General features: G+C 49.2%; 2 protein-coding genes across 4 annotated transcripts in view; one reads left to right on the top strand and one right to left on the bottom strand.

Moving 5' to 3' along the window:
* VWA2 (von Willebrand factor A domain containing 2) overlaps positions 1-6,650 on the top strand; it is a 76,286-nt gene extending 69,636 nt beyond the window's left edge. Inside the window, exon 15 of the transcript XR_016350193.1 lies at positions 5,477-6,650. The gene's annotated coding sequence lies outside the window, so the exon portion shown is untranslated. The remainder of the gene's footprint in view (positions 1-5,476) is intronic.
* AFAP1L2 (actin filament associated protein 1 like 2) overlaps positions 1-15,299 on the bottom strand; it is a 129,401-nt gene that overhangs the window by 19,799 nt on the left and 94,303 nt on the right. The window contains exons 6-11 of one of the 3 annotated variants that reach the window (XM_089780203.1): positions 11,016-11,099; positions 8,259-8,461; positions 6,646-6,825; positions 3,422-3,511; positions 2,318-2,402; positions 638-742 (exon numbers count right to left, since the gene is read on the bottom strand). In XM_089780203.1, coding sequence (XP_089636329.1) covers positions 638-742; positions 2,318-2,402; positions 3,422-3,511; positions 6,646-6,825; positions 8,259-8,461; positions 11,016-11,099 — 747 coding nt within the window. Of the gene's footprint in view, positions 1-637; positions 743-2,317; positions 2,403-3,421; positions 3,512-6,645; positions 6,826-8,258; positions 8,465-11,015; positions 11,100-15,299 lie in introns of all 3 variants that reach the window. The other 2 variants (XM_025190678.3, XM_006134964.4) reach the window with 2 other exon arrangements.

The raw sequence follows: 15,299 nt of genomic DNA, 5'->3' as shown, positions 1-15,299 counted from the left end.
CTGCAAGCAAGCACAGGGTGGCTTTAGTTACATCTTCCACCCTGTTTGGGCGTGGGAATCACATGCACACTTCAAACCTCCATTGGGCCAGTATGTCAATAGATATGTGTGTGTGTGTGTGTGTGTGTGTGTGTGTGTGTGTGTGTGTGTCACATGCATCCTGGGTGGACAACTAGCTATACTTTTATCTTTGGAATTCAGGTTTTCCTGTTGCTGTAGAGAGCAGAAGAATTATTCCATCAAGCTGACACTGTTAGGTCAGCTTAACTAAGTTAATCAAGGGTGTAGAGAGAGAGATAGCCATGCTGATGAAAGCTTTCAGGACACGTCCATCCTTAGTCAAAGCGTATCCATAACTATGGAGCCCTGTCCACCCAAAGCTTTCAATCCCACACAAATCTCTCCCTATTGAGTGCTACGGAGCCTTATGTCTTACGTTGCTTTCTGGGGAAGGAAGCCCAGAGGCCTTCTGCTAATATCTCTGAGGTTACCAGAGTTCATGGCTGGCTGGCAAGCCCTCTCTTGCCCAACCTTCATGCTGCTACCTGCTTTGGTCAGCGCAATTATCTTTGCGGCGCTAGGCTCAAAATACAAAATTCTGGGTAATGTTGCATGTAACATTGTTCCGGACACTTACTGGAAGTTTCCAGTGCTCTCTCTGGGCTCTCCAATGAGCTGGATTTTTTTCTCCCAAGATTCATCAGGTTGCTCAGTTTTAGGCCAGTTGTACCCTTCTTCTTAACTGACCAAGACAGAGTGAAATGCACAGTATGTAAGTCAAGCCATTGCAGCTATAGGACAACCATGCTACCTGCAGAACCTCTTTCCAAACTAGCTGGCAGGTATATTTTTTAAAGTCTAGGAGTACCTAGCAGCGAATGCTGAAAATGAGTCAATAGTAAACAAATGCCTCTGTTACTGTAGGTCCTCCCCATAAACAACATAGTCTGTGCACACCAACAGGTATCACAGAATATACTATAATTTGTACACAGAACATGCAGGATGTGCTGTAAGGGCCACGTTCAGTATTTGTGTGCCCCTCACCCCATTACCAAAGTACTTGAGCTATATATTTTTCTTTTTTAATATATTTATCCTCACAGCCCCCTGGAAGGCAGGTCATGGCTATAAAACCTTGGAGAGATGGAGGGCCAGATTTCAAAAGCTATTTAAATGATAGGCATCAAAGTGAGGTTTTCAAAAGCACCTAGGTGCCTGAATCCCATTGACTGCAAGGGGAGTTACCGGACTTTCAAAAACTCCTAAGCACCTAACTGGCATCTAAACACTATGGGAAGTCTGGCAGAGCTGGTCTCAGGCCTTAAGCCTCAGAAGAACACCCTTATTACAGGTGTAACTGCAGCACTAGGTGCTTCATTCATAGACCAGGACTCTGCAGGTAGGGATACGATTTTTTCCCAGTAAAAGTATGCATAATCCATACCACGTCATGGCAAACAGCCAATTTCAGGCTCGGGCCATGGCAACCTTGTGGACCCAGCTGCCATGCATTACTAGTTAGCTTGCTTGCCTCAATGTATCTCTCCTCTGTAATGGGACTAGATCAAAGTGAATGAATATTTAATCAGTCCTTGAACTATGGGGTGATAACTCCAGACTCCAGCCCTCCACCCTGCACGTCAGGCCCCTCTCCCCAGTGCAGTGCTCCTAGAAAGGCAGGGCTGGTGTTCCCTTCAGACTCCAGGTCCTCTGTGGTGACAGCTCTTTTCTCTGCCCTCTTCCCCCCTTACACTCCCTCTCCCTCCTACTCCCTTCCAACCCTGGCTCACCCAGTCTCTGACCTCCCTCCCCCTCCACTAGTGCTCCCCTCTATTTTTTTATGTTCATTTGCAGAATGACTTTTGTGATGTGCACCAATATTGGAGATGATGTATGATATACCACTTTCATATTGGTGCACAACACAAAATTCATTCCCCACATGGTCGGTGAATTGCGGGGGTGGGGGCAGAGGGGCTCAGGTGTGTGGGAAGGAGCTCATGGGCATAGGGCTGTGGTGGTGTTGGGGAGGAGTGTGTGCTCTGGAGGGGGTGTCTATGAGGGTGCTCAGGGCTAGGGCAGAGAGTTGGAGTGAAGGGGGTGAAGGCTCTGGTTGGGGATGCAGGCTCTGGAGTGAGGCCAGGGAAAAGGGCTGAAAACAGAGGGTACCATGAACAGGACTGTTGCACAGGGCCCGGACAGGAGTGGTGGGAACTCAGATACGTGGCCCTGTGAACGCGCGCTTAGTGGAGCCTGTGGGGGTAAGACGACAGAACAAAGAGGTGCCCTGAGACATCAGACTGGTTTCTTTTACCGTCTTTTATTTCAATGGATTCTGGGTGGCCGTCTGTGCTGCTCCCGCTCTCTGATGCCACCGAATGCTTCTCAGACAACTCCGCCTGTCAACGAGGACCGGATATGAATACCAGAGGGCCCAGGCAATACAGTACCACCACCAAGCATCGGCTGAGAATGTCTTGGCTGGTAAAAAAAAGTATCTATGGACTGGGTCTCTGTGCTGGGGCAGAGCAATTTGGGGAAAGTATTGAAATAATTACAGGAACAAAGCGTGGAAGGAAGCATGAACAAGTCAGGTGGCCTCTGTAGCAATCAAGACACATTTGCAAACCCAGGTCTCTAAATGTATAGGCCACCTACTTCGGCTGGGAGCTCCACTGAAATCACTGGAGCTAGGTGACTTATTTCAGCAGAGGATCTAGCTTATATTGTGTGCTTTGGAGGCCCGTCCATCCTGTCAGGCATTTAATTAGAGCCCTTTCTCCTTTCAATTGTGGGCCAAGCCGCCTTAAGTTTTTTTTTAAATAAAATATTTTCCTAAAAAGTAAGATGGGTTCTACTGCCACTTCTTCTTTTCCATCCACAGATGCTGTGTCCCTCACCATGGTATACGGACACCTAACTGGGTTTACTGTGCTACTGTAATGGTCTAATACTGGAGACTCTTCAGTTCTCCAGCTCTTGGCAGGACCAAGCACCATCTAGACCATCCCTGACAGGTGTCTGTCTATCTTGCTCTTAAATATCTCCCGTGATGGAGATTCCCCTAGGCAATTTATTCCAGTGTTTAACCACCCTGAAGTTTTTCCTAATGTCCAACCTGAACCTCCTTTGCTGCAGTTTAAGCCCATTGCTTCTTGTCATGTCATATCAGAACAAGAACAACATTTTTTTTCCTTCCTCCCTCTCCTGCCACCCATTCCCAGCCTCTGACAAACAGAGCATAGGGACACCAATCCTACCCATCCTGGATAATAAGCATGGACCCAGTCCATGAATGTATCTAGTTTTATTTAGCCCTGTTCAAGTTCTGGTGTTTTTGGTGAAGGATAGGCTGTAAAAGAAGGATTTAAAGCATTTTACACCTTGAACATCACCTCACTAAAGAGACAAGTTGTACCTTGAGGTAACTAAAACGCTGGGAGTCTGGAACACATTGATTTCCTTCACCCACTCCCTCGGACTGCAGGCCACTGGTCTCTTGGATTACCTGCAGGGAACAACGCAGCAAGCTAAGAGTGGTTAAATTACCAATGCTCGTCAGCTTCCGAGGCATGCAGAACATACGCAGCAAAACTCAACATCATGCAAAAGTCCACCAATTGGTTAAAAACCTGGACCTCAGGCCAGCTTTGTCCAAGGGCTCATGAATGGAGGCTCTCTCACCAGTGAAACCGGAATGGACGGTGAACCAAACCTGCCACCCGTCACAAGCAAAACCAGAATCAGGTTTGGATGTCAAAGCCCTGCACAGCTCAGTTTCATCAGATGAAGGCAGACATGAACATACGGGGAACAAGCCATTTGATGGCCTTTCTCTTTTGAGGTTTCCCCAGTGCTAGTGCTGTGCCCAGGGCAGGCTGCACGGCCGTGGCTTACTCTGGGGCTGCACCGCAGCCTGGCTCCAGATCCGGCACATGGCTGGGGGGAAGCAGCACTGTGGCCCTGGCAGTGCTAAGGACTGATTGCCCTCTTCTGGGGATATGGAGCAGTCCCCCTTGTTCTGGGGCCCGTGGTGGCTGGTGGCAGCCACTACGGGTCTCGTCCTGGCTGTGTGCTGGAGCTGGACCCAAGCCGCAGTGCAGCCCCAAAGCAAGCCACCCACCCCAGGAGCAGCTGGATAGCCACCATCAGCTTGCCCAGAGCTGGAGCTGTGGCCAGGGAAGCTGGTGGTGGCTGCCCGGCTGCTCCCCGGGTGGGTGGCTTGCTCTGGGGTTGCACTGAGGCCCGGCTGTAAACTGAAAACAAAATTCTGAGGAGCAAAATAAGATAACACAACTTGCAGAAAACCCTGGAAACTAAAATCACTAAAGCCAGGTCCTCAGTTGGTGTAAATGAAGAGAGATTAAAAAGACTGGGACTTTTCATCTTAGAAAAGAGGGCACTAAGGGAGGATATGATAGAGGTCTGTAAAATCAGGACTGGTGTGGAAAAAGTGAAAAAGGAAAAATTCTTTACTTGTTCCCATAACGTAAGAACTAGGGGTCACCAAATGAAAGCAATAGGTAGCAGGTTTAAAAACAAACAAAAGGAAGTATTTCTACACACAACACACAGTCAACCTGTGGAACTCCTTGCCAGAGGATGTTGTCAAGACCAGGATTTTAACAAGGTTCAAAAAAGAACTAGATATATTAATGGAGGATAGGTCCATCAATGCTTATTAGGCTGGATGGGTAAGAATGGTGTTCCTAGCCTCTGTCTGTCAGGGGCTGGAAATGGGCCACAGGAGTGGTTATGATTATCTGTTCTTGATTATCTGTTCTGTTCATTCCCTCTGGGGCACCTGGCAGTGGCTGCTGGTGGAAGACAGGGCTAGATGGACCTTTGATCCAAATCATGTTACCTAAATCATGTAACTTTTAATCTTTTATTTCAATGGGGGTGACACCGAGGACCTAAGCCCAGGAAGTCCACATGTACAAAACCTGGAAGGGCCAAATCCTGTCTTGACTTCACATGCTGCCAGCAGAGTGACTTCCAGAGGGGCTGCCCTGGGTTTAAGTCAGGGCAAACCCTGGCCCTCTGTCTCAGTCCAGTGGGCGTGCGGAAGACTGCAAGTGAACAGAGCTCTTCTGCCTGCTCTGAGCTAATCGCTGATCTTTGTAAAGGTTCATTGTTCTGCTGCAGTTTCCATAAAACAGCCCCATTTCCTGTACAAGCCTTGGCTGTTCTGTCTCGGGGACTGTCTCCGCGCAACGTTCCCACACATTGTTACAGAGAGAGACATTAAAGCCTTGTTCTGTCTCGGCGGCATTTCCCATTAAACATCAATTAGACTGAAGCTGGGAGCTCAGGGTTCTCGAGCTGAAAGGCCTTTTTTATTCAGGCTGGAAAGGCCGGGCTGGGGAGGTCCTCTCCATTCTCCAATGCACAGAAGGGGGCAGGGGCCTGCTAGGAGCACGCTGGCTCTGGGCAGGAAACCGAAGCGGAGCATGTGCCTGTGTGCTTGCAGCTGTGAATGGCACCAATGTACGTGGGAAGAACAGCGGGATGGGGGATGCTCTCCAAGCAGAGCCACAGTAATCTTGCTGGGAGTCGCACAGCTACGTTCCAATGCAGAGCATGGAATCCCTGTGAGTATGTAAAAGGTAGGTGCTCTCTGCTCTTGCTCCTCGGCACTTCCTCTCTGCCCCTCTCCTCCTCCTGCTCTACCACTTCCCCCTCCCCATCGACAACTAAACAGTCCTTCAGGGTGCTTCTTTCCCTGACAATGCACCCTCCCTTCCCTTGGAAAGTCAGCCCAGGGAGCAGGGACTTTCACTGCTGAACTGACACAGCAGGTCCCATATGACCGACATCCCAGCATGCACAGACTTCCAGACTGGGCCAGAAGAGCCTAGAGGTGTGAAGAGCCCGGCCCTGAGAAGCCAGGGGCGGGGATGGAGAAGTTCCCTGCCCACAAAAATCATTTCAGAAGGGTTAAGGAAAGAGACGGAAGTTTCATCTTCAAGGAATAACCTAGTCACCCCGTTCCTCAGTCAGGGCAGGGCAGGGCACAAGGGAGTGCGGAGAAGCAGGGCCAGATTAACCCTTCGCTGCCGCACACATAAGTGTCTCAACCTGATGTGAGAGTCGGGTCCCGGGGGAAGGGGGGAGGGAGCACTGCAATGCCACCCGCTCAGATTGGGTCAGCATCTCTCCCTCCCCCATCATGCTGGAAGGCTGGCTGGGGCAAACTTGAATCCCATGGGCCAGGTGGTGAGGCCTGGGGAAGGAAGGTGGGTCCAGCCCCATGGCTGAAGAGCTGCTGTTGTGGGGTGGACGTGCTCTCCACATGCCAGCCTGGGGCCTCCTCTCCTAGTCACTATTAGGGGTATAGTGCCTGGGCAGAGAGCACCGCTGTGATTGGTCAGCGCCCCTTCAGCAGGGCAAAAAGGAGATGACAAAGATGCTGGCCTACGATTTTGCCCCCCCCCCCCCCCCCCCCAATCCACCAAACTGGGCCCTAGCTACATGCCTCACTTGCCAAAATGTTAATCCAGCCCTGGGTACAGGAGTGCAAGCCCAGTGGGAGTAAACAGCCCCCCCCCCCTTCACCTGTTACCATTGATTATTGTCCAGCTAATCTGACACCGCCCACCGGAGTGCAATCGGGGAACACAATACCACCCTTCCGCTCACCCTGAGCCACTGCTCTGCCTGGTCCTTGCTCTGCAAGCCCAGCACGATCACATCTGCGTTCATCGGAACGATCTTCAGCTTGTGCTCCTTCTTCCTCACTTGCTTCTCCTTGTGTATGACGCTGCAGCCAAGCAAGCTCACATCCAGCTGCGGGGCGTGGTCCTTGGAGCTCTTGTAGCACTGCGAGCGGAAGGAGACACGGAAAGCAGGAGTGAACTCAACCCACTTGCGAACCTCGGCACAAGCAGACGCTAGGCACATCTGCAACGGCTGCAGGGAACACAAAGAAGCCCAATTCCACCCACCCACCCACCTTTCATACAAGCTACACTTGAACCTCTTTAATTCAGCAGCCTTGGGAAATAGGTTGTATCGAATTATGGAATTTTCCAGACCATGGGTGTTCGCCACAGTGAAGGGTGCTGGGGGTGGGAGTGGAGGGTCTGGGAGGTAGGGTGGGTGCACGAGGGGTCTGGGCATGGGAAGGATGGAGTCCCCTGCTGTTATGGAAGCGGCGGGAGAAGACCAGTGCTTTGCTTTGCTGCATTGCTGTTCCCCCACCTGGGGAGCAGGAGGGAGCCACCAGTGCATGGAGTCACTTTCTCCTCCCCCTGCCAGAATCCAAACCACGGGTGTTCCCGGATCAGGGACACCCAGATCACGAAGGTTTAAGGGTATATCTCAAGGCTTTAGAGGGTCTAAACAACCTGTTATGGCTAAAACAGTAGCCAGGGAGGGTTGCTGTCACAGGAGTTTAGATTAGAGCAAACGCTCCAGACTTGCTTACAAACCACTGGGCCATGTGTAAAATTTCCTACAATGCTGACTTGCCTTAGGTGCCTAAATCCCATTTTCAAAAAAGACTTAGCCACCGGGCAGGGGAGGGGGTCAGATTTTTAAAAGGCTGTAGGGGCCTACACACGGGCACCTAGTGGTATTTCTAAAAAAACTCCAGGGAGTTAGGTGCAGGGATGAAAGCAATTGTCAGGACTTACCAATATGCCAGGGTCCTTGGCAAAGTACCCACCCTCCTCGGTCCCTGTAAGGGACAGTGCCTTAGGTGGAAGAGGTGGGTTAGGGGGGCAGACTCCCCCAGCCAGCCCCTCATGGCCATGACTACCAGGAGCTGAGGCAGTAGAGGTGGCTGGGTACCTCAAGCTCTTTTAAATTGCCAGGCCCTGGAGCAGCCACCCTGCTTTTTTCCCTCCCTGTCAGCAGCCCCTAACACTGCTGGACCCTACTGGCAGGTCTGCTGATAGGGGGAGCAAAAGGGGCAGCTGCCCAGGGGCCCAGCAATTTAGACGGGCACGGGGCTCCCAGTCACCAACAGCAGCAGCCAGGAGCTCCGGCCCTTCACATCCCCTCCAGAGCCCCCAGCTTCCTCCGCTGCAGCTTCCCACTGGCCATGAAGGGCGGGTGTGCGGGGATGGATCTGCCTCAGTCCCGTCCCTTATGCCTCAGCCCTTCCCCCTCCCTTTCCAGGGGCCCAGAGCCACCCCCTTGCTAAGGATGCCAGACCCCAGCATCTACATTCACCCCTGAAGAAGCCACTTCCTGCACGGTCTGAGGAGCTAGGTTATTATGGACAAAACAACTGTTCAGTACTTGCATACCAGCAACCTAGTGTCCTTAATGACACACAGCTGTTTGGCCCACTGGCCCAGCCACTTCTTCCTCCAGAGGAAAGCACAGATGCGGGCGTCCTTCATCAGCTCAATGTTGGCTTCCGGGGATGGCCACTGGTAGGTTGTGGACTTCCCTTTGCCGCTCTCCTCTTCATCGTAGGATTCATACGAGCTGCTGACTGCTTCTCCGTCTTCTGTAACGAAGGGCAAAGCTGATCACAATGTGTATGTCCGGGTGGCGATGCCTGTTTGCCCCGTACACGCTCACAACACGAGTGTGCCCTCATCGCATGCTGTGACATAGTGGGGGGTAACCTGCTAACTCTCTGGCTGCTGTCTGTAGCACCACCAAGCAGACAAGTGATGAGTCACTATGCAAAGAGGGTATCCCAACTGGTTTGGCCAGCTGACTCCCATGGAAAGGAACAAAGGAAGGTAGAATGCTGCCCTGGCTGGGGGGCGGGGCTGGAGGAGAATGAGTTAGTTCCTGGCTGGAAAGCAGGGAAGAAGGAACTGGGGAGGGGGGCTGGGATCCCCCCATCTCAAGGGGGCACTGAGGCCTCTTAGCCCCAGTTCCTGTAACCAGATTACATCTGTGCTATGCTGTATCCTGGAGGAGCAATAAACCACCCTCAATTCTACTGGCTGGTGGAGTCTGTTTGTGCCATTTCGGGGTGCAGGAGACGGGGGACCCCCAACGCGCCGTCACACATGCCATGGTCACAAGCAGCTCAGAGCCTCTGCCCCGGGACTTTCCTGTCTTGCAGATTTCCTAAAGCCACGTAAGAGCTTTCCTCAGATGCGCTAGCAGAGGTGGGGTGTATTTTTCCAGGGATATATTTTATATCCGCTGAAAGCCCCAAAAGTTCCAAAGTGGCAACGCAATTGCAAGAGACACCCAGTGCCTGCCAAGTCAGCCCTGCCTTCTGAGCATCACAACAAACTCTAGAAAAGGCCATGCAACGAGCAGCAATGAATTGCACGTGAGCCTCTTTCTGGACCAAAGACGATATCGACACAACATGTAACGTAAGGCAAGACGTACATCTGAGTGTTGGCACCAACGAAGTGACATCGAATGGTAGAGGTAAGAATTAGCAATAATTTACAGCCTGAAATAACAGGGATTTTAATGTTCAGTCAAGAACACTATGAAAATTTGTGTCCACTGAAATCAGTAGAGCAGGGGTGGGGAACCTTTTTTGGGCCACTGATCCACAGAAAAATCAGTCGGAGGCCACACACAGGGGAGAAGCAAACAAATAAAAAAAATACCACATTGATGTGGCCCCCAACTAAGAAGCAGAAAGACACTGCCCCCCCAATCCCTCACACACCAGAGCCTACAGGGGCCTGGGCTAGTAGATATTGGGGGCCCCCTAGGCTCTGGGGCAGGGCCAGAAATGAAGGGTTCAGTGTGTGGAAGGTGGCTGCCGGGAAGCAAGCTTGGGGTGTAGGGTTTGGGTAGGAGAGAAGGTGCAGGAGGGGGTTGGGGACTGGTGGGTCTGGGAGAGTGGTAAGATGCTGGAACAGATTTGTGCACTCACGAAACGAGGGTGTACAGGGCTGGAGTGCCAACACCAGCTCCCTGATGCTGCGGGGGGGCAAATCCCAAGCCTCAGGGGCCAGATCCAGGCAAGCCAGGGGTTGCATCCAGCCCCTGGGCCTTAGGGTACCCACCCTTACAATAGAAAGACTCCCAGCAACTTCCACAAGATTTGCAACCGGACATAGGTCGTTCATGATACACATGTAATCCGCCAGCCACCTATTATTATTAGTGGGGGGGAGGGGGCACAAAGATCCATGAGAAGTGTACCCTTAGATGTGTACACCACATCTTGGATTCATGCATGTTCATTCCTACTGAACAGAGTTAAGAAAGCAATCTCATTATGCTACCCTCATCAGGACTTAGTAAAGCGTCCACTCAAGTGCTAGGGCTACCTTAACATTGTAGACATTTTTGAGAGGAAAAACAGAAACAATAGTTTAAAAGACTTGACTGTGTGATTCTCTGAAGTGTTATTCAGTAAGGTAGGCACATTCATTTTTAAAGGAAAAGTAACTCCTTCAGAAACCTCAGCAATGCTACAATATGGCTTCCAAAATCTCTTCCAAGTAAATATTATACACTAGCTCCAAGAGTACAAAGGTGATTCCATTAGAAACTCTAATTAAGCTAAATTCTCAAAGGAGAATATCCTCTTCAAAAGTCACTGAATGCCCCCAGGTGTCGTGTTAATAGCCCACAATCTATCTGCCATTACACAATCAGGAAGGTCAGCTTTCAAAAGATGTCGACTATAATATCATTGTAGCTTACCTGCTAGAAGACTTTGGAACAGATCCTCAGCTGATGTAAATCGGCATGGCTCCACTTCCAGAGAACTATGCCTATATACACCAGCTAATGAGCAGCCCCCTTGCTGATCGTCACATCTTCCTCAGGAAGAAGCAGTGCCATTCAGAGGTACTCTTATAAAAACACTTTCTATACGGTGGGAAACTGTCTTGATTGCAAACACCTGAATCCCTCTCCCATCCTATCCCCACCCTCCTGAATGGAAACGTATCCAGCCAGCATGACAACATGGCCAAGGGTGTGGGTTATCAATCCATGCTCGGAAGGGAGGCATGCCAGTGATAATGAAATGGATAGTTCTGGGAGGCGACCTTCTTTGCTACAATGACAGTAAATAGAAAGCCAATGCCGGGAGTTCAGGCTTTGAAAACATGCCCTACCCAGAGTTATTGTGGCATAAATTACTCCCTCCGTAACCTGCAACCCAGTCCTGGCTCCAGCGGCAGCAAGACTACCAAGAATACCTGCATAGTCACAAGCAAAAAGAAAGGGAAAGAGAAAAGCCCCAGATGAACAAATACAGAGAACAACGATTCAGTCTCCTCTTGGCGATAATTCTCGGCCTTTGTCTTTGAGCAATGAATGTCCCATCTTTAGAGGGAAAGAGCACCTTCTGAATGAGTTATAAGAATGAGAGGACCAGAAAATATTGTCCATTGGTTCCCCTTGACCTAGTCAATAACTACCAACATTAAAATTAACTGGTGAAGATGAAATATTTCAGTCTGAATAGTTAGTAATTAGGCAGCCACACTACCCACTCGCATTCCCATTCTGTTTCTTATCGTGCCACTCAGTTATGCAAATGCAGTGCCAAGGCAGACCGATAAGGATGGAATTCATCTCAGCACGGACTCAAAGCAAAAAGGGATCCGTAGTAATTAATGCAAATGTAACGAAGCGCAATGCCATTCTTAGACTATGCACAAAAATACTGCGGATGAAGGAACAGTCACAAGATCTAACAAGCCTGTCTCTATTCGGTTCATTCTCATTAATTCATCCACAATTTGTTACAGTGTCTTTTAGACCTTCCTCTGATGTCACATGACTCTCTTATCTCCTTAGCCCATCTGGAGGATTTGCTTTGATCTCTCTTTTTAGCAACATACTTGCTAATTTTACTAGTGCTACTATTCTCGTTTTCATAGAATCCTAGAACTGGAAGGGACCTCAACAGGTCATCAGGTCCCAGTCTGCTCCATCCATTTGCTTTGAGATAGAAGGGTTACATCTAATAACTCAGTAGCAGATGAACAGTAGCTCCCCAACTACCTGCATCTTCACGCTCAGCTAGGAAAGAATGCCCTTCTATAGCATCCCCGGTATTTTCCATCACCCCACATGAGGGAGGAAAGTAATATTATCCCCACTTTACAGATGGGGAAATTGAGGGACAGAGGGTGCAGCCTTGCACTGTTGAAGTCAAACAGTAAAACTCCAACCCCAGAGGATGGCAGGGTCAAGCCCAGGGAGATTGAAGGACAGTGGCAGGATTTGAACTTGGGTTTCTTCACTCAAGCCTTGTGCTTTAAGCCATTAGACAACACACACTCCCTTTCCCCCTTCTACTACAGCTCCTCTCAGCTGTTTAATTGCATTTCTCCCTAATGTCATAATCTCATTAAAGATCTCCCATCTAGACTTTCATTCACCCAAATGCCTCAAATGTGAATGGGTCAGAGTGTGACTTTCACTAGGACCAGGGACATTCTTGAGTTTTTTCCTTCCCGTATAATGTCTCCCTGCAAAAGCAACGACACCTAACTGTCTGTCTAGGGGCAAGACCAGCTAAGGAGCCCTGTGGTTCAGCAGCTGCCCACTCTGCCATTCAGGATTTGACCAAACCAGCACATAGGGGCCAGATTCTCCTCTCCCTTGCACAAAGACAATCATAGGTCTCAGGTGTCACTCCCTTAGCTACCCGTGATCTCTCCCAGCAGGAGAGTCAGGAGTCCGGCCCATGAACAAATGGGATTCATTTGACAAAAGAAGCCTTAAAACACAGTCCAGAGCAGCTATCAGCCAAACTAGAACTCACCTTGCACTGTATTCGGTTTCCACTTTGGACTTCACGAGCAGCACGTGGGGGATTTCACCGCAAAAGGGGGAATGGAATTCAGAACCTTCCCCTAGCACGCGCGCCAAGAGAGAATCTCCCCGAAGTGTTAGCACTACAGGGCCTGTGCACACAGTTTCTGAGGGAAACTGAGGCACAGCATGATTGTATGAATTGCCCAAAGGGTTGAGCTAGTCAGTAGCACACTGGTAATAGATCTCAGGAATCCTAACTCCCAGTCCCCTGCATTTTTGCTGTCTGTTGGTCTATTTAGCACTGCGCACATTTCTCACTTGTCAAATGACAAACCAGATAGCACACCTGGTAACTCAACTCCTGTATTTCTGACACTACCCGGAACCATCTTGACCTCTTCACTGTACGCCTGGTGTCCACATAATCATTCACTAGAAACTTCTCTGAACAAAGACGCTAGGGATTAGAGGCATTCCCTGCCGGTGCATATTCCTGTTTCTGAACGAAATACCCCGTGCTGCCAAGAGAGAGAGAGATTTTAGGAGAATTCTTCTTTTATTCCCCCACAACGTTTGCTATTCACAAAAATGTTGGTTTGATAAAGCTCTGTTTGAGTAACATAACCCATCTTAACTGGCCTATCTTAATACTAGCTACACTGGTAGTGCACCTCCCTACATGCTTCAGTTCTTTGAATAATTGGACAACTCTATTTTCCTATGCGTATGACAAAAAGCGTAGTTATCTCACTGCACAGGCAACTGGAAAACACCTCTGTGTGAAAGACGCTTTCTGGGCTGCAGGAGGTTCCAAAGCAAGTTGCAGGTGGGCTTGTGTTGGCAGGTGGCTATACAGAATTTAAATCAACTGGGGGGAAAAAAAACCCAAAACAAGTAGCTCCCTTTTCATTTTGCCTGCTAGCTAATTCCCAACTTATCCTGTGGGAGGGAGGTGATAGCTGCCTTTTTACTCGGGTAGGGAAGGAATCGGACCTGAAAATAGCAAGGACCAGAGGGAGGGTTTATATGAGGGAGGTGGAGCCAATGGTGAAATTTTTGTCAGTGGAATTCTAATCCTCAGATGCAGAGCACTGGGGACCAGGATGCTGTGGGGCCTCGATGACACCAAGGCCTGCTGATGGCTGACGACACTGAGTCAGCAACTTGTGAAGCCTGACACACTCGTTACAGCTCCCACACTGGTGTCGGGACACTTATCTAAAAGGTGGCATGTTTGGAATCTACCACCATATCAGTCAGCAATATCACAGCAAACTGTTTGTTAAAGACTTGGTAGGTGAAATTATGGATATCACTGGATATTGCATCCTGGAGACTGTCAATAGAAAAGTGGCAAAACAGGTTCTTCTACATGAAGGGGAAAGCAAATATGGTGGCAGATGTCCTGTCCAGGAAAGAGGGCTCTGACCTGCTGCCTCTGGATCAGCCAGGGGCCAACCCTCCTTCACCTTTGTAAAGGGGACCCTGAGCATCCCCATATTCCCACCCTATACTCTAGTGCAGTAATGTTAGTTCAAAATATGCCTTCTGTGCGAGCAGGTAAAAACTAGTAACTCACTGAGCATTAAACTTGTTGCATGATGTATGTGTGCAGTATGGATTCAGAGTTATGGAGCTGTGCTGGAATTATGACTAACACATGTTTAAACCAGGCACGTCAGCTACAGTCGGTAAACAGGGCTGCCTTAGACAAAGGAATGTGTATTTGGTTCTCTGACCAGTCCAGACTTCAGTCAAAGACAATAAGGTTTATAGGTTTGTTGGGGTCACCTTGCTGATTGTAACCAAGGCTGGTGGAAGCCAGTATGGGGACAGGCTTCTGGGGTTGGAGCTGCTGAACCAGAGCTGTACAGTACTTCAAGACAGGACCTGCAGGCTTGTAGACTGGTTATGAACATCCCCAACTGGGAGCTACAGCTGCAAAGCATTTTACAAACACCCAGCGTGGTAGGCAAGTGGTGACAACTAGCTTGCATGTCAAACTTCATAACAGCATCTTTTGCACTGTGTCTGTTCAGGAAAAAATAAGGCCATCTAATTTTCTTTCCAAGTGTGTTTTACCCACCAATCCTCTGAAGTTAAAGGCAATCTGAACAGGGGGAAAGATCAGGCCCAAACTAAAAGGCTGCCTAGCTTATTAGAAAATATAATTAAAACTACTGCTAGGGTGAGAAATTGCATGCATCAAGTTTCTTAGAGAATTAACTTAGCTGGTGTGTTTTGTTTTATTTAGCTTAGTGACTTACTTTGATTTGTCTGTTATCACTTGCAATTGCTTAAATCCTACTTTTTATATTTAATAAAACCACTTTTGTTTACTGTACTATTAAACCCAGTGTAAAGAACTGTTGTCTTGGGGTGGAGAACAACAGCTATACGTCTCTCTTTCATTGATAAAGGGAGTGAACAGTTTATGAGCTTGGTCTGTATAACATTTTTACCCAGAGTAAGATGGATTTATCTGCGGTTCTGGTCCCATGGGAGTGTGCACGTGGGGGCTGTGTCAAGTCCCTGTGACTGAGTCTTTCCAAAACTGAGCTGTTATTAGTGTCTGTGTTATTCGGCTGTGGACTGTGACCCCAACTCTGTGCCTTTGCTGTGGGAGACCA

The sequence above is a fragment of the Pelodiscus sinensis genome, chromosome 8 (genome assembly GCF_052426305.1).
Source record: "Pelodiscus sinensis isolate ZL-2025 chromosome 8, ASM5242630v1, whole genome shotgun sequence".
Classification (NCBI taxonomy): Eukaryota; Metazoa; Chordata; order Testudines; family Trionychidae; genus Pelodiscus; species Pelodiscus sinensis.
Note: the sequence above shows the minus strand (reverse complement) of the source record. Positions and strands in the feature narration are given on the sequence as shown.